Consider the following 20,774-nt stretch of genomic DNA (forward strand, 5'->3'; position numbering starts at 1 on the left):
ACAGGTTTAGTAGTTAAACAAATTTTAAGACTCTGGGAAAAATGGCAGAAACTAAAAAATTTTTGTATGCACTTTAGTTAGGAGTGTTATTTGATTTTGCGTAATATCATCTGAAATTATATGATATTTTAAAAATATATGAATATTTTTTCCCATTCAACTAAAATACATTGGACATTATTTCAAATTTCCGTTTACCAAATAAAATTTACAAACTCTCCCGACAGTGTCTTGATTATCATTAGTATCATTATTGGTTATTTGATAATTATCATTAGTACTCGTAACATTATCGTATATCGGATCCATCATAAACCGTTGTTGATAATGATCCTGATCACATCCTATTCGACAGTTATTTTTATCGATAATATTTTCGACTTTATCGTATTCCATATTTATCATTGTGAATATTCATATCTATATCACTGTTATCAATAAATATCATAGATTTGATATTAATTGTATGACATGATATTCAAAATATATTATTAAAATGCTTTTTAAAATGTCGTTATCGTTATGGCAAAAAATATGTATATTCCTCGATCACTCCACCTACGTTCAAAATGAAACATGAAAACAGAGGTAAGATTTTAAATATATGTATAAGCTTCATAACAGTACTTGCCATAAAACTCTTTAAAAAAATATGTAAATTATTTATTCAAAATGAAATGTACAGCAAATGAAAAAAATAAATTTACTGACAAATTTGTTTTTAGATTATTAGTTGTTCTATTAGATTATTGGTTTTTTAGTTTGTTGATCTTTCTGATATTGCTTTCAATGAAATATAAAATATATTGCAGAATGAAATAACATTTTTAGTTGTTTATAACAAAGTAAGTTCTGAATTTTTGGTTTTAAAATATTAGGATATTTTATTTAGCATTAAAAATCCCTTATAACTATAGATATTTTTATTATCGATAGTTATTTGTCTGAAAACTAAGTAGAAAAAAAAAAGCTATCCAGCACTTTCCAGTTTTGACCTTTTAAGTTCAAATTTCGACGGTAATAACCCTTGGGTGCGTTTTTTACTTTAGTTACATACAATTAGTCTTAATTTTAAATAAATAATTAGGCAAAAAGTATTTAAGGACATAAAAATTAAAAATAAAAAAAATTCAATTTGCGAATTTTTTTTCTTAATGAAGCCAAAACGACTTTCATGATTGTGTTCCCAATTATTTTTATTTGCGTAATTAGTTCAGCAGATACAGTGAAAATTGCAGAAAGTAAATAAAAAATTAAATATCCTAATCGTCGATCATTTTATTTACTAAACTATTTAACTACATTATATAAATTACTGATACCCCCATTTTTATGTTTAACAAATTTAATATTGTCTTGAATTTCCGTGAAAAAAAGTGTTTTTGTCCAAAGAACGTTTATGTGATTAGTTTTACAATTTATTGTACAAATTAATTAGATTTCAAGCAGTTCCATCAAAATGGAGAATACAGAACCTATCCAATAAGAACAACCTTAAAACCAGTTTCTCCTATCTTGTTTTATTACCTCAATGTTGCTTTCCTGCTATAGTTGTTACCATGCAGGAAATATCCAGCATGGTAACAGCTATTACTTCTTTCCAAACAGCTTTCTTTTTTCTATCCTTTCTTTGCCCTCTTTGTTTTAAATATAAGGATGAGTTCTTTAAAAAAATTAATATTCGGCATACAAAATAATTAATAATTTAAATTGTTTTTTAATCGTTCATTTAAGTAGGAGTGCACAACCTTTTTGAGTGAAGGGCCACTTGCACAGCAGGTAGATTAACGAAGGGCCGCACGCATATTTAGTCATGTTAGCGGCAAATATGATAATTTTTTATATAAATATTAGTGTTACAAGCACTTAATATTTTTATCAGTAAACTTAATAGCATATTTGCAAAAAATTAAAAGCTTTTAATTATTTGAATTTATTTAAAATTAAAAAAAACTGATACTTTTTTTAAAAAATTTTTAATTTTTCTCAATAATTAATTTATCAAACATATATAGATATACATATATACATAAATATTAGGGGGGATATAAGTTCGAACCAAAATGAAGAAGTATGAAATGTAAAAATATACGCATTTTAGAGTAATATAAATTTGAATTAAATATTTTAATTTAATAAAATTTATAATGTTTAAACAAAAACCAAATTAATAAAATTTCTTTTATTGTGTTAAGAAGTTTCAATTTTCTTAGAAATCGAAATAGATATCAAAAGGAGTATTCGACAAACAGTGCTGTTGCCTCCTTTCTAGGTACTTTCCTTAATTAAATTTTGAGATATTATCAAAAATGTCTTCTATTAAAGAAAAAACTTTATTAATTTTGCATGTAATTTAATTGTATGAAAATTTTATTAGTTTAATTGAAAACAAATTAGCTAAAATGTTTTCTATTAATGAAAAACAATTTCATTAATTAAGCAGCTTCATTAAATAAAAAAAAATATTAGTGAACAAATAATTCATTGAAAAAAATATGTATAGTTTTTATTGAAAGAAAATAGTTAAAATATATTATATTAATGAAAAACATTTTAATTAATATGTATGCTACTTCAATGAATGAAGAATTTTCTTAGTTTTATTTGAAGAAATGAACTGAAATGTCTTCTATTAGTAAAAATTTTTTTCATTAATTATGCAACTTCATATAATAAATTTTTTTTATTAGTTTAATTGAGAGAAATAAGTTGAAATGTCTTCGATTAATAACCCCCCTGCAATTTATTTGTCAACTTCATTAAAAGAATAATTCTATATGTTTAATTGAAAGAACTGGTTAAAATGTCTTCTATTAATGAAAAAAAAACTTTCATTAATTTTGTACATAACTTCCTTTAAAAAATTTTGTTGGTTAATTAGAAGCAATTAGTCAACATTTCGTAAGTTAATGTGATTATGAATTTATTTTGATTTATTTTGCATGTAATTTCACTACATGCTTGTATTTTTGTAATTTTATTAAACGAAATTAGTGCGGATGTTTTCATTAATGAAAAACATTCTATGTATTTAAAATATTATAAATAAAAAAATTTAACATGTTTTTTTAAACTGTTTCTGAATTGTAAATTTTTTTTGCATAAGTCTTACTTTAAAAACAGCATGAAGATGCTTAGACTTTTAAATGATCTATATTGGATACTATTATTGGATACACGTCTTGCAAACGTTTAATTTTCTTGAATTATCATTATCCAGATTTTTGGTATCAATGCCTTAAAAAAATAAGTTTGTTTTGAAATCTCTGTCTGATTTCTGGAAACAAATTATTGTCTACCTTTATTTATTAGCATATCTTAAATGGATCTTAAAAAACTTATAGACAGTAAAGAAGATCAACAACATCATGAGCACATATGAAAATTGTTGGACATATGTTTATATTAGTATGTTTAGATATTCTATCATCATCACTCATTAGTATCAAGACTATGAATGCACAGAAGTACAAAAAATAGTATATAATAAAGGTTAAATCGTAAAAGGGCAAGAAAAGAAAAGAAAATTAAAAAAATTCAATGATGGATTTTTTTTCTTTAATTAAGAGAATAAATCAATTCAATTTTCAAAAATGGAAAATTTTTTATAGTTTAATTTTTTAGCATTGAATTACTATAAATTTTTTTCTTGTTTTTTATCTCTTTAGAAAGGAATTCACTATTGTAAAATCTTCAATTGTTACAATTTTTTTGATTGTTAAGTTTATTTTAATTATTGGGTATATTTACATTGTTCAGTTGATTTTATTTTAGTTGTTTAGTTTTTTTTAATTGTTTTGCTACATTTTGATTTTGGAGTTTATTTTATACGAGTCTCTTCTAATTGTTTAGTTTATTTTCATTCTTGAGTTTATCTTTATTGTTGAGATCATTTTTATTGTTGAGATCATTTTTATTGTTGAGATAATTTTTATTGTTCAATTACTTTTTATTTTAAAACTTATTTTAATTAAGTTTCTTCCAATTGTTGTGTTTATTTTTATTGTTCAGTTAATTATTATCAGTGAGTTCATTTCAATTGTTTAGATATTGTTTTTAGATATAGTTGTTTAGATATAGTTTTGATATATTTAAAATTTATTTTTACTAGTTTATTTGTTCATTTACCATTTGTTTATTGTGACAGTCGTTGGCACAGTTGTTATTATTATAATTCAATATTTATTGGTTTGGCAATTTACTGACATATGGCAGTTTTAGAATTTTGGAATTTTTTAGTCTTTTTGTACATTTTAATTATTTTTATTTCATTATTTCTATTTATCTTATTATTATTACTTTAGATCATTTTATTTGTTTAATTATTTTGAGTTTATTTATTGTTGAATTGGTTCGAATTGTTCAAATTTAATTTGAAATTATTTCGTTCATGGTATGTACGTTTAATTTTTTTTTCCTACAGTGATTGAAAAAAAGTTGCTGTTGTTGCAATCTGATATTTACTGGTTTGGAAGCCTATTGATTTGCGGCAGCTCTCATCCAAAATTTTTCTTGTTTGTAACTTTTCAGTCAATATGTTGGTGCAATTCTTTTTATCTCTCTCCATTTTCTTTACCACGGCCAAAAGCACGTCAGAAAGTTTATCAATTTTATATTGGGCGTTCATTTTGGAAGCTTTTTCTGCCCTCCTTTCCAATAAAAGAACTGGTGAAAAAAAGTTAGATAAAAAAAAAATCTCTACCCACGAAAGTGAAGTTTTTGGGATCTTTTACATCATTTAGTAGCTCCCGCCGTATCGATATACCCTGAATCTCGTTCGCGATTGGTTTTCATGCTTTCACCTCAACCAATCAGAAGCTCGTTGCTCAAACTTTGCGGCTCGTACGCTTAATTCGTAAAAACTAGCGTCAGTAGATGCGTGAAGTAACTGAAGTACCATTTTAGGTTTTTAGTTTCTTTATCCGCAGAACTGGGTGTTAGTCTTTCTTACAATTTTTTATTTATTTATTTATTTCGAGTTCTTTTTATTTATTGATAGAGCATCTAGTAATACTTTACTTTTTTTTTTATTGATATATAGTAGATGGGAGAAATTCTTTGCGATATGTTTGGAACTGTTGAATTATATATAGATTTTAATATTTTCAGATAAAATATAAAATATATATAGATTTTTTTTTTCAGATTTCGATGCTTAAGAACCAATTTCTTTTTCGGTTTGAAACACTCAAATAACGAAATTGGTGGAAAATATGTTGCAACGCGGTAATGCTTAAAAAAAAAATTATTACAAAAAATAAATATTTTTATTCATAGTAATTGGTTTTGCCAGTTGTGTTATAAGTAAAAAAGAAAATATATTAAAGTGTAATTAAAAATTGTTTTCTTCCAACAACTTTTCTTTTTCATATTTTTCAAAAAAAAAGAAAAAAAGGTTATTTTGTTGATGGAATATATAATTATTATAAATTTATGTAAGACATTTTGTTAATATGTTTATCTAAAGGAAATAAATGATAACCTGAATTTGAAAAAGAATCAACAATACTTAAAAGAAAATATTTTAACTTAAGAATACAGATTATTTGGCACAATAAGGAGAAATAATTGAAAAGTAATGTTATCCGTTAATGATATAAAACGATGATCTTATATCGTTGTAACAGTTCAAATTGGAAAAAGCTTTTATCTGTCTTGAATCTTTTATATTTTTAAAAATTTCTATATAAACGTCTAGTCATTTTCTCTTATTATTTTTCTTTTATTTTATTTAATTTCGTTACTTTTTACATCAAGTCAAAGGCCAGCTTTTAAAATAAAAATATATTTTTCTACAACAATGTATAAATAGCCATTTTTTAAATCAAAAATGTGATAGCTTTGTAGTTACTTGCATATTTCAGCAAGCTATACTTCGGGTATTATGATTTTTTTTTACTGTTAATATTTTAAAATATTTTTTTTTTGGACTGTTAATATTCTAAGTTAGTATTTTATAATTCTCGAACTAATAATCGAATCTTATTTTTTTTATTCCTTCATATTCTTTTTACATTTGCCTACCTGCGTAATTTCAACTTCTTAAGTTTTATAGTTAAGTGTAACGTAAAGCAAAAGAAAGTGGTAAAAAAGTTCGCTAAAAAAAGATTTCAAATTGCTATAACTTTCAAAAAAATTAAAATTTAAAAAAAAGGAACTTTTGTTCAATTAATTAAAAATTCTTTATTCATCTCGTGTTCAATTTAATTTCAGTTGCGGTATTCTCTTTTCCCACGCAAAATTCCATTTCTGTAGTTGCATTTCTGCAGTCTGTGGAGTGGCCCGCATGAAATTTTTTGCCTAAAATAAAAAAATTTTGAAATTTTTTTGCATTTAATAATTCTCGAAATTCTCTATTACTTGAGTTTAACTGTTATTAATATTCAAATGTTAATTTTTTTTTATTCTTAACATTTAAAATATAGGTTAAAATATAATAAAAAAGCATTTTTGTTTCATATGTAATGACTGGGGCCATGAACAAAAGAGCGGGAACAAGATAATTTAAACAAAGAAATTAACAATAACAATAACATGGAAAATTTCATGAGATAACCAAAGGTTATTGCCCCATAGGTCCTCTCGCTTACCAGTATCTTAATAATTCTAAATCGTCGTGAAGATCCTTGATTTGAAGCCAGGAGATTCATTGGCTTCAAAAAATATGAAGATGGTAATAAAAGTCAACATGTTTCAAGTGCTCAAAAATAGGCTCCTATTCTCAAGTCTTGCCAGTTGCCATTTCAGCCAATGAAGTTTTTAATCAATTATATATTTCCGCTTCAGTTATTTATTTGATTATTAAGTTATTTATTTGATATATGTATACATACATATGTTATTAAACATAGCGTAAAATTTGGCATAGAATTCATAGCATTTTGGCGCAAGCCTTCATGGAACCTCTCCAATACGTGACCTATGAATGAGCTATTATATTAATAACAACTAGAGCTGAAATCATTTATATATTTTTTAGTTTAAATAATAATTAATATCTCCTTAAAAATATTTAATATCTATAAAAATATCTAATAGTTTATATTTATAAGCAATAAATTATTTATATTTTTTATTACAATAGTGTAGTAGACATTTTATTCAGAAGGTAGCTTGCTTAGAAAGGGAAATCTTTGGATAAAAATTAAATTTTTTGAAATATTTCATAAGAAATAAGCAATGAGCAAAAAAAAAAAAGGGGGGGGGGAGAAAGACAGAAGTAAAATTAGAGTAAGTTTTTTTTAATTAGTTTAGTTTTGTTTCAATTAATTTTTTATCATAACCCCTATAAGATGTATGTTTTTTAATGTGGTAACCTGGTATACAGATAATGAATATGTATATATATATATATATATATATATATATATATATATATATATATATATATATATATATATATATATATATATATATATATATATATATATATATACCCCCGACCGGGGTGACCCGACTTTTAAATACTGTTTTTTTTAATGACCATTAAAACTTAATGTATTGAACATAAATGCATTTTCATTTACTAAAAAGATATATTGGTGACTCGTAATAATATGAATATCTTATCATTGATATTTCCTTGTTTACTGGCCAAAAGGGGTAAAAGTAACGAAATGGAGGCTTACTGTATAGAGTAGAACATAGATTAACCGAATACATAGATATAATACACTAGAACATAGATTAACCGAATAATCCAATTAACCGATTCGATCAAGGATTAAGCGTTTTTTCCCCCTGCCTTTTCAGAAATGTGCAATCGCTAAATAAAAAATCTGATATTGTTAAATCAATTGAATGAAGGTAAAAACCAAGCAAACTTAGAACATCCAAATGAAGTTTCAGCACAACATCTGTATTGGATAATAATGATAATAATAATAAAATATTTGATTTTAAGCTTTGTTTTAGATAAAGAAAAAGAAACGAAGCAAAGAACAATGAAAGAGTTGAATTTCCGAGATGTAGATATGGCACTTTATGTTTGGTTTTCGCAAGAAAGGAGGTCCAAGGAAAAATATTGTCGTCATTGAGTAAAAATGCAGAGAACTTTTATCCAGAATGTCATAATGTGACCTAAATCGAAAATTAAGAAGAGTTTGTAATTCTTAGAAGAATCAGTTCAATAATGGACCATTACATTGGTACCTTTTAACCATAATAAGATGCAATTTTTCTGAGATCTTTATAATGCGCCATGCTTCTGTACAAGTTGAGCACTACTAGCTGCAAGTTTGAATGATATTATAATTTAACACACTCAAAAATTACAATTGTAGCAATGTTTTAATTTTACGTATAACGTATTAAGTTTTATTTGTATAATATTTAATATTCTTTTTAATTATTATATTGTGTTCTGTTTGTATGATGTGTTTATAATATATGACGAATGATGATTATTGATGTATAATAATGAATGATGCATTACGTATTTCGATTTTATGGAATGTCAAAGAATAAAAATGTATTTATAAATTTTATAATATTGAATGATTGAATTGGTTTTAATTTTGCAATTGTGTTGTGCATAATATTGGATAAAGCACACTTTCAGAAAAGCAAAAACATTTTTAATCATCTATTACATTTTATATATTTTCATGGCTTATGTTATATTTCATATTTATGTATAATATTGTGTTTAAAATATGTTCTTTTTGTTATATGTACTTGTTCAATTTTCGACTTTGTATAATATTGTAATGTATAATATTGTGGATAGTGCTTACTTAGTACAAAACAATAAATGATAGTGTATTTTTATCCTATAAAATATTGTCTATATTTTATATCTAACATATTTATGGATTTTATGACCTTAAATAAAACATATTTTCTTTAAAAAAAAAACTTCTCTTTAAGGACTGGTTTTGGAACACTAAGAAAAATTCCACTTTTAATTGGAAGGAAAAATCAAATTACTTTGATCGAAGCTCGCTTCCAAAAACTACCTCTAGGGCAAACTACTTACAAAAATAAAAGCTAGAAAATAAAACGCGTTAAAGAACATAAGCTACGAAATATAATTAAGGTATAAAAGAATTTTCTAAAATGTTCTCCTAGCATCAGAAAGCGCGTAACATTAAAGAAGCGCTTTTTAGAAAGTTTATTATTTTGGCGATCTGTACAAACGATCTTCGCCTTTAACCATTTATTAAAAAAAATTTCTCTCTTAAAAGAAGCGCCAAGTGTAATAAAAAATACGTTTTCTTAAGCTAAGAGAAAGAGCTGAGAGAAAAAAAAGTAAATTTTTAAATGAAAAATGCTACGAAAATTTCTCGTTTGTTGTGAAAATGATAGGCTGCAAAAAAAGAAGAAGAAAAAAAACTAGTAAAGAAGACTTAAGACCTTTCTAGTGCATAGTTGGAACACAAAATGATGTACATGCACTGTCTTTAATAGGAGAATCCCTAGTGTTCATTATACAGAACGTTTCGTATACTTCTTTGGGACCCTCCCCAATTTCTTTACTTCTTCCACCCTGCTCTACACCCCCAGCCTTATTTTCTTTTCCTCTAAAAGCGTTATTACATCCCCCCCCCCAAGCTAGTATACCGAAAAATACATCTTTTTAAGATACCGAGGGGAGGGGGCTAAAAAGTGAAAGAAATGCAAGTCTAGCTCATTTTAGACGAATTTTCGAGCTTCCGTAGGGAAAAAAATAATTTTCTGCATTATTACGCACTAAGCATATGGGGGGATCTTCTGAGTTAAAAAAAATATTTTTTTCCTTCATTTTTCCTTCTTTCGCCTTCTTTTTTGGTGCTGCCATTATCAGAGATATGTTGTTAGCGTGTTGATACGAAAAACTCGGTTGGAGGTTGGGAAAATATTTCTAGGCAGACATTCTTTTGAGCCTAAAAAACACAGCAAGGGGTAGGTCCGAGATTAAAAAGTATCGTCATTTCTACAATTATGCAGGAGTCGGGAAGATTCAATTATTGTAACGTTACACGCTGTCATGGGCCCGTAAAGTTAGGAAATAGAACGTCATAAGAATTTTTCTTTATTTATCTTTTTCTTTCCTAAACAATGTCTACCATAAAAGGGAAACTAACAAAGTGTTCCCGGAACGAAGATTAAAGTTTGCTTTGTGCATCAGAAAGTCGCTGCAAATAATGAACGTTGAAGTTGAATTTTAATCTTGAAATTGTTTGTCTTGTGCATAAAAAATTCCAGTTCCATGACTTTGGAAATCTATGCAAGTATTCTTTCTTTAAGAAAGAAATGGTATACTCAAAATTAATATAATATAAACGGCATATCTTTATTTATATCACCAAATTTTGGGTAGCTAGATTGCTGATATACGTTCTCTAAATTTTTAAAATTTTAAAAAAATTGCTTTTAAAAATTCTTAAAACTTTATATTCTCCACACATTGAAAAAATTTCATTTAGCGTACCATACATTATTTTTTATAACTGGCATTGAACAGCCGAACTAAGTCTGTCTATCAATGTTTAATTTCGTATCCTTGTAATTTTGGACCCAATTTAAAAGACCTAGGAATTCCTGGATCAAGCATTGGGACAAACTAACCTTTGTGGAAGTCTTTTTTAAGGAACCAGTTCGCTTTTGCGTTACATTGAGAAGAAAACCTCAAATGTTTTGCCTAGCTGCAAGGGGATTCTAACACATGATCCAACTACCAAAGAAGATATTTTGCGTCAGTACTGTGGTCAGTGCGAACCAAAAGCAGAATTCACATCAACCAGCCATCGCTAATATTCGAATCTGGTTCACCTCATTTAGAGGTGAACGTTCTATACCCTGAGCCAACTACGGTTCGTTGAAATTTTTAATCAGATTAATCAGTGATACAACACTTAAAAAGCTTTATAGTTTCATCAAAAAAAGAAAAATATATTAAAAAAACAGCATTTGTCAAAGCTAATATAAAACAATGCATGAAACATACAAAAAAAAATTGACGGTGTAAACAATAACTAGATTTAAAACAAATCTTTGACTTTAGTACTCAATAAATTTCTTTATATTAAAAATTATTTCTGCCTTAATTTGAATCCATTTACTCTATAAATTGGAATCAAGTTAACTTGACTTGCTACAACTTTGAAAATAACTGGTTGAAGACTGGTATATCTTCCATGCCTAACGAAGTATTCTGCCTGTGTAGAATTTAAAAAACTTAGAAGAAGACCTAATGTTGTTGGTTTACGTGGTCATACGATACAGCGCTGTTTTTAGTTATCTTGTGAATACTGCTTTTTAAATACCTAATAGAAAATATACAATTGTCTTTGTTCAATATAGCATAAAAAATATTAATAGTTAGGTTTATATCGTGATAGTTTAGCTACATGTGACAAAGTGGTCTTCAATACTATACAAATAAGATATTAACAGTATAAAATAAAACAATGAACGGTTTTGTTCAATGAAATAGCATTAAATAGTATCCAAAAAATGTTATAGTTCAAATAAACCGCACATTAAGGAAGGCAAATCGACCATAAAATCTAGCTCTTTTCACTAAATTGTTGGATTTAACTATAAGATGTCATTGAAAACTTTAAAATTTCTACGATATAATTTTAGGTTTCTTTCTGTTATATCATAATATGAAATAATTAGAAAAAAAAGTATCAATTTAAAATAAGATTTCAAGTGAAAAATGTGTTTTTTTTTCATGTTTACCTCTCTGTGTATTTTACCAATTTTTTTAAAAAATTGGAGTAGATCAAGAGAGGTTAATTAAATCACAAATCATTTCACAAATTAACACTTTCATAAAAATCTACGTAACGAAATTAAATTAATCAGTTAGAAAGTTTAATATATTGTGGAAAAAGCAATAAGTATGAATCGTGATGTTTTGATATTCACGATATTGAAACAATGTAAGGTTATATAATGATTATTAATCACAACACCTTATTAAAAGTTTAACGAAAAGAAAATATTTTGAAAATGTAATTCATTCAATAATTACTTTGTTCTTAAAAAGTAAAATATGAATAAATAAATAAAAAAAACTATGAGATGAAGTCAATTGTAATTTTAAAAAATGAATGAAAATTTGATTATAGTTTTAAAATAATTTTAAAAATTTATGAACGTAATTGCCAAATAAAGTTGCCGCATTTATCATAAAACAGACCTACTAATAACTCAATAGCGGGGTATTTTTTTAATACTGCGTTTATTTTACACTTTAATTATGACCGAAAATAGTATTGTGACATTAAAATTAATATTTGGGAATAATTGAATTGTATTATAACACATAAAACAATTTAATTTCATTATATGTAACAAATAAGTAACAGGGTAATATATGAGTAGAAAATCAAACAATAATCAAAGAGCACTTATTTATTAAATTACTTTCATTTTTCATTATTTCATCATCATAATTTTCATTCTACTCATTTTTCTAAAAATTTTGTTTTTTTGAAGTGAAATAGTCTTAAAACTTAAAATTAATTATTGTTTTAGTGGTATGACGTGGATTTGGATCTAGTGGACAGTAAATTGAGAGATTCTTTTGTCTTAAGTGAAGCCGACAATGAAACTGAAGTATTTCTTGAGAATAGCTTCGAAAAATCAGATTGGCTGATGACTCAAATATTCCACGCTTTGGCCCGAAGTCTTCTATGCTGGTTTATGACAAGAACGTCCATAAATGGGTGAATATTTGTTTTGATTCTGTTTTAGGAAAATAATTTTCGAAACAAAGCGTGGTCAGTGATTTAAAATGGCCAGATTTACTCTATTTTTTATTTAACACAGTTTACACAAGTTTTTTTTAAACGAAACAAATGAATATTTTAATTTATTACAATGCAACACTGTGATCAAAATAACTCATCCATAAATAAAGATATCAGAATTTAACATTTTTCTTTAGTTAAAACGCATATTTTCATACAAAATTTGCTTTACATGAAAATGCTATGCAAGAGAAATGTTCTCTGTAGAAAGCATATATTGGTTTATGTTAGTAAATGGAATTTTTATCCGGAAAACAATTGCACTGTTTAAAATTTCTGAACAATTTTATTTAAAAGAGGTTGATGTTGAGGAATTGACTTTTTGTCTACCGGACAGTTGCACTAATGAAAATTTCCTGAAAAATTTATGTGTTAAAAGCTTATTATGCTTCCTAGTAGTCTATAGGATTATTTTATCTGCAGAATAATTGCACGACTAGATATTTCTTGAGAATAAATATGAAAAAAATTCTTAACTTTAAAGATAAACTTCTGCAAGTTTTTAATGTAAATTTCTACTGAAGTTCATCATTTATAGAACAGTAAAAATACTTTTTATGTCTTATTTTATAAAAGTATAGCATTAATAATTCTCCATTAAAAAAAGTTCTCGAATGAAACTGGAGACAAGGTCTGAAATTTTCTACAAATGGAAACACTATTTTGTGTTTTATGTCTCAAAAATAAGCAACATTTGTCAGGATTTTTAACAAAGTTATGCAGTAAGATTTAAAATTTTCGCAAAACAAATAAGGAAGCAAATTTTAAGCACCAAATTTCAATTGGCATATAATGTGAATATTTTTTTGCCTTTCTCTAAAAATTCTTCTTCTAAAAGAAATTTTTGAACAAAATAAAACGCTTTGGATTTTTTTTCTCGCTTAATTTGTTTCACCTTTAAAAAAATTAAATAAAAAAGCTTATAGAATGCCAAGAAAATCCGGCTTTTTATTAAATGCCTGATTTGGTTATAATAAACAAAAAATTATTTGTGGATAGCATATTGTGGAGATGTTGTTTTTCTATAGAGGAGTACAAAATCTTCATGTTTTTTTTATTGGTTGAGCAGTAGCACTCATAAAAACTTCCCAAAGTAAAAAAGGCAAATGTTTTAATATTGAGACTTAATTCTTACCTTATTAAGACAATAAGAAATACCAGCTATCAAATTTCCATCATTTTTTTTTTATGTAACTTTTCTTACCGGAGCAGAATTCAATAACCTCTAAAATTTTAGAAACTGGAATGCTTACTCTCAAGATGTCTTATAGTTTTTTTATTAAAAAAAAAGAAGCAAGAACAGGTAAGTGCAATTTATACGCCATTGCAGATGAAGTGAAACGTAAACTAAAAAAAATTGTATTTTATTTTAATTTTCATTTCATTCTGGAATTAAAAATGGTTGCTCTTACTTCTTTTTCATTTCCAATTCTAGAATTTTTTTTTTCCATTTTCGATTCCAGAAATTTATATCCAACTCGAGGCTTAAGTAATTAAATCTGAGAAGTACTAGCTACTAAATTTTCAGCATTTTTTTTATGCCTTTTCTTATTAAAGCGGAATTTAGTAAGCTCTAACGTTTTAGAAATTAGACTGCTGACTCTGAAGCAATCTCTTAGTTCTGAAAAAAGAAACAAGATAGGTAAGTGCAGCTTATACGCCATTGCAGATGAAGAAATGAAACGTGAACTAAAAAAAGTTTCTGAAATTATTTTAATTTCATTTTATTCTAGAATTAAAAACGATTCAATTCCAGAATTCTTGTCAGGTTCGATTCTAGAAAGTATTGTTCATTTCAATTTTTTTCTGAAATAGAAAATAAAATAGATTAGCTTTCAAGTTATAATTGAAGTTGATTTTATCATTTTTAATAAATTCGGTTGAACAACGTTTAATTCTTTCCAATCTTTTGTTATTCATAAAGTTTTTTAATTTAAAAAATATGTAATAATAAAATGAAAGCGGTTTGTAGTGCTATTATTATTAGATGAAGATATTAATAATAATTAGAATGATAAAATAATAATTGGAATCTAGAATTGAAGAATAGAGCGTTTATGGGATTTAACAATAATTTTCTTTAACAAAGAACTTATTTTTAAGCTAAAATATTTCGTAAAAAAACTTATTATATGTCTTATTTTTTATTTTTTTACTCAAGGAATGAGGAATCATAAAATGTATCTGCTCAATAGGAGCAAAATCAGTCTGTCCAGTTCAAATTAATTTCGTATATTGTGTGTAGAGAGTGTATGAGCATACTGCTATACGAGCATACCGCACAGGAGCTAAGCAAAACTTTGCATAATGAAACTTTGCATTATCACTATTGTACAATTATCGAAAATATAATGAACAATTATCGAAAGTAAAATGTGCTGTTGTCTAAGTTTCCAGCAATTTTTCCACAACTTTTTACCACTACATCGTTAAGTTTCTCCTGGGACATATCGAAATATAGAAACACTATATAATTTTTAATTTCATTACGCATAGAAATTCTTCGACTTAAATAAAATTTCGGAACAAAGCGAGAAAAGCTACAAATGGAATCGCCTTTTTTATTTTGTCCGACTACAAACATTAATTTGACAACTTTTGCTCGACTACAAACATTCTGTTCAACTACTACGTTTCGGGCAGTACATTTTATCCGATTTTGTCTGCAATTGAAATCAAGTCATTAATTTCTTTTATTATTTTTTATAGGAATTGAAAACATTGAATTGACCAATTAATTTTTGCTTGCTTTTTGACAACCAGCAGCCAAACTCAGACTTTTTTTTGTTAAACTATCAGGCTTGTTTGCACAACTGTTTCTTATATGCTCCTTGAATTATAATTTTTTTTAAAATTATAATTAAAAAAAAAGAAAAAACTATAGACTTACTGTAATTTTCAGCTGAAATTCCTTGACAATATGAGTGCCAGCAATTTTTTTTTACTGTTTTTCAGATTTTTTGAAGATCAAGTTAACTTGATAGCTAATGTATTCGCTATTAAACCGTATATTGTATCCGACTGGAACATAACCGTAAAAAATCTCGAAGACAGAAAAAATCCCCTCCTCCACTAAAAAATGAGTTTAAAAACTGTTCTTACATCTAAAACATTGCTAAACCTGTAATACGAAAATTTCGGATTTCGTTATTTGTCAGATAATCAGTTGCTCGACTACTCGAATGCATGATTACATTTACCCGACAGCTCTTTTGCCCGACAGGTATGTTTGCCTGACAATTCATTTTCCTGGCATATACATTTGCACGACATTTGATTTTTCTCTACATGCAAATTTTGAGACAATTTATTTTCCCTACAGATGCGCTTGCCCGACAGGGAAAGAAAATGAGTATAGTATTCTTTGCTGGCAACTGTTTAAACTTTTAAATAAGACTGGGCTACTTATGTCAAGAACCTGTCTGGCAAACGTACCTGCCGGGCAATAGAGCTGTCGACTGACCAATTGTCGGGTCAATGCACTAGACCCAAAAATTCAGGTCTAGAATTTCAAAACGAAACAGTAGCAACATTTTTTAATCTGAATTCTCGCTTATGAAGCAGTCAAAATAGTTTCTGAACTATAATTAGTAAATCATTTTAAATATAGCAATCTACACTCGTTAAATATCTATATTCTGAAAAGCTATACAAAAATCACTCTATTTAACAAATCGCATTTTACTTTAGTAAAACCTAATTATAATATTTCAGTCGAAACTTTTCAGTTTAAAGAGAAGTTTTATTTAACTTCTTTGATGAAAATCCTATGATGTCTAGAAAACTTTTAAGGATTCTTCTAAAGTCAATATAAAAGTGGTGTGTAATAAGAAATCTGTTTTTTTTTCTGTACCCTGTAGCAATTCTTCGCATTTCATTCAAATCAAATTTACAAGACTTTTATTAAACTTTTTGATAAGTTTTTTCCTGAAACCTCAGGTAAAATTTTATTGAATTTATTTATGAGTTTTAAAGAAACATAAGTCATTATCTGAAAATAGCAATCGTCCATTAGAATTTGTTATGATATCTTTTGATATGTAAAAAAAAATACCGAGTACAAGTAGAGTTTTGAAGCATTTTATCTTATATTAAAAAATATTTCAAGAAACGGAAGTGGTATTGATTAGAAAACTTTATTCGCTTAAAAATTATACAGATTGGCTATAACAGTCGACATGTTTCAAAGGGATCAAAAATCAACGCCAATTATCAAGATTTGTTAGACGTGAATGAGGTAAACTAAAAGGGATAAACACTTTTTTTCCATCTTATTCACGTCTGGCTAGTCGTGAAAATGAGCGCCTATTTTTGAGAGCTTGAAACATGTTATATACAGCCAATTTGAATATTTTTTAAGCGAATGAAGTTTTTTAATCATGTAATTTTATCTTATAACAGTTGCAAGAGTTTTTAATTTAAATACATCAACTGCCATCAGAATCAATGCTTCACACAATCCAATTCCAATTTAGTTCTTTTTTCACCTTCAATATCATTTTTCTAATTTTCTTGCGTTACAATTTTTTTATCGTTGGTAACATCCATATTTTTATTTGCTTGAACAATTCTTAAACGTCGCATATTTCATCAAAATCAAGAGATGAAAATTTTTTATATGAAAATGTTCTGCAACGTTCCGAAAAATATAATTTTTTTCTTTTTTAAATTCTTGTAGAATTTTATAAATTAATGAACTATTTTATACAATTTGAACTTAAAATAATAAAAATGCCTCACATATTTCATCCGACTACAACATTCTGAAATATTTCGTTAAATACCGTTTTAATTCATTCTAAAATCTTTGCATATGTTTTTGTATTAATTAAACACTTTAAATATTTCATCCCTAGTAAAATGTCTACATTCTAAGCTTACATATGCAACGAATATAAAACGTTCCATACCTATTTCTTTGAAATATTACATTCTAAAACACCCCCAAAAAATACTATTTTTTTTTTTTTTCTTTGTATTTGCTTTTGAATTATTTAACTATTTTCAATTCAAGCATTGAGAAAAAAATATGGTAAAATTTACCGTGTTTCTGGCTTTATGGGGACACTAAAAAGCTCGCTATTTTTTGCCAAAAAGCTTTGGTTACGATTTTGGTAATATTAACAATAAAATATGGTTTTATAATATGTGATTAAATAGGTAATTGTGGTAAAATTTAGTTATTTTATAATGATACCTTAGGACATGGCATAAAATGATTTTTTAGGTTAAATTTACTTTTCCATTTTGTATTTTTTACTAAATGATTTGTAACCAGAATTTCCGGTAAACCGTTACAATATGAACGGAAAAGTTACCAAATGAGAGTTTAAATACCGTATATTTTGGTTTTATTAATTAGAATTATGTTGTTTTTTTACGAGGAATATCATTACCTTACAAAAAAAATTTTCCTCCGTGTAGACATTAAATGAAAAAAGACATAAGATTAGACTTAAAACTCTACATTTTGATCATGAAATAATTCCTATCATATTTCATCGGAATTATTTTCTTTATTCCAAAAAACAACGATAATTTTTTTTTTGAAAACAGCTTTGCTTATGGTTTTGAAGTAATTAAACATTGGATCCTGGCTATAACCCTACATTCTGAAACAAAGAAATAAAAAATGCATCACATATTCCATCGAAATTCTACAACATTCTAAAACGTGTCGTTTCACGTTTCTGTCCCATCTGTGTCTAGTCTGATATCATTATAAAAATGGATTTCGATAAATATAGTTTATTTATGATTAGATTTGATGTTTTAAGGAATTTTTTCAAATGCTGAATTTGTATTACACCGTTCGTTTTAACGCACGAACATCACAGAATTAAATTATTTTCTGCTCCAGAAAAGGCATTTCACACCAGGCGCTTACAATTCTGTCTCCTGATTGGCTGCCTTGTAAAATGAAGAGCCCGAAGCGCATAATGCGAATACAGTTTTTATTAGATCATACTCTGTAACTCCACAATTCCTCCAATGTCAGGGGGGGATTGGGCAAAGCAAATACGGGGGAGAATTTAGCAATTATCACGAATGGATACATACAAGGAGTGAGGCACGAAATATCATTGATTTCTGTCACGTCAATCGGGGAAAATAAATTTAACTTGCGGGGGAGGGATGTGCTGGTTTGGCTTAAGGAGCGCTTGGGGAAATATGAATATTCGAGAACAAAAAAATATATCGTATTACTCAGAACTCTCAAGTGCTTGTGTAATCTGGTAAGTGAATAACTAAATAAACATAGTGAAAATAATTATGCAAATTTCGGAAGCTAGCGAATGGAAAGCAAGATATAGAAATCTATTTTGTTCTCTGCGCTGTAGAAAGTAATGAAACTGGATTTGTGTTGTGCTATGATTGCATACTGGTGTTGTTTATTGATAACGCAGAACCGGTATTCCGTGATTTTGAAAAATGGATTTGTTTGTGTATTTATTTGTTGGCACGAGATTTAGGAAATCTTGTTTACTTTGCTGTTGGAGAATGCAAAATCGTTTTACTTCGGATGGTTATGGAAGAGTTAAAAAATATTGTTGCGTGTTTTTCTTAAAATTAAAATTAAACATTCATGCGAATAAAAGGATAAATTTGTTTTTCTGAGAAATGGGGGGGGGGGTTGAAAAACGGAGACAGTAATAATAAAAAACAAAGTTAACTCCAACATGATATTTTTAGATGCTCTGCTCTAAAATCATCTTTTTGAGTAATTTTTGAGTGCGTTTTTTAATTAATGAATGATTAAAAATGAAGCTCTTTTTATGTCAAATAATACATTATAGACACATTTAGTATGAATTTGTAAAAAATCAAATTATCAAATCATCAAATCATGTTATATCGAATAATACATTATAGACACATTTAGTATAAATTTGTACTCAAAATTAGGCGCTTTTTATGATATTTTTTAAAAATATTCCTATCTCCCCTTATGTTTCCCTTTATGGAAGCAAGTTACAATTCTAGAAAAAGAGCAATCAGTATTATCTCAAATCAATACCTCTGGGGGTACTGATCCAGGAGTTTCCTTGTCTTCTGGATTGGTTCAAAATTACAAGGCTACGGAGTTGAACGTAAGTAGTCGTAAACCCATGAAATTGGGTCGGCTGTTCAACGACGGTTATAAAATAAAATAAAATCAGTATTATCTGAAGAAACTTTTTCTTATTTTTATTGTATTGGAAGAAACGACACAAAAACATTAAATTACTAGCCCTAAAACGATGGAACTGTAATTTGTCAACAGCTAGGAGTGATTCATACCAACATGATAATGAATGTAGAGTGGTAACAGTGTACAAAATAATCCCAGCATAGTAGATTTGAAACAATATACGAAAATGAGCACATCATGGTTGTGAGCGTAGTTTGGAAAAATTATACAAAAGAAGCTCATCAGGTTTGTTGGCAATCTCAGCGTGATTGTGAGAGTAGACTGGAAACAGTCTGCTTAACTATCTCAGCATGACTGTGAGAGTAGGCTGGAAACAGTCTGCTAAACTATCTCAGCATGGTTGTGAGCTTAGACTGGAAACAGTCGCTTTAACTATCTCAGCGTGATTGTGAGAGTAGCCTGGAAACAGTCGGCTTATCTCAGCGTGATTGTGAGAGTAGACTGGAGACAATCTGCCAAACTATCTTAGCATGATTGTGAGCTTAGACTGGAAACAGTCTGCTAAACTATCACTGCATGGTGGGGAGAGTAGTCTGAGAACAATATACAAAACGAGATAAGCAAGTTTGTGAGGACAGACTGAATATACTATGCAAAACGAGATCAGCATTTTAACGAATGCATGCTGAATATAAAACGAGCTCAATATGGTTGTGAGTGCAGACTCGAAACAATATACAAAATAAGCTCAGCATGGTTGTGAATCCATATAGATTAAAAACAGAATACAAATCGAGTTCTACATGGCTGACTAGGAAAAAAGCATACAAAACAAGATCAGAATGATTATGAGAGCAGACTGTGAACAATGTACAAAATGAGCTCAGAATGGTTATGAG

General features: G+C 27.4%; 1 protein-coding gene across 3 annotated transcripts in view; it reads left to right on the top strand.

Moving 5' to 3' along the window:
* LOC107451897 (protein-L-histidine N-pros-methyltransferase) overlaps nt 1-20,774 on the top strand; it is a 369,659-nt gene that overhangs the window by 47,044 nt on the left and 301,841 nt on the right. For all 3 annotated transcript variants that reach the window (XM_043038695.3, XM_043038696.3, XM_043038697.3), the window contains exon 3: nt 12,469-12,659. In XM_043038695.3, coding sequence (XP_042894629.1) covers nt 12,469-12,659 — 191 coding nt within the window. The remainder of the gene's footprint in view (nt 1-12,468; nt 12,660-20,774) is intronic.

Source organism: Parasteatoda tepidariorum, chromosome 9 (assembly GCF_982258835.1).
Source record: "Parasteatoda tepidariorum strain Cologne lab strain chromosome 9, Ptep-v5.0, whole genome shotgun sequence".
Classification (NCBI taxonomy): Eukaryota; Metazoa; Arthropoda; class Arachnida; order Araneae; family Theridiidae; genus Parasteatoda; species Parasteatoda tepidariorum.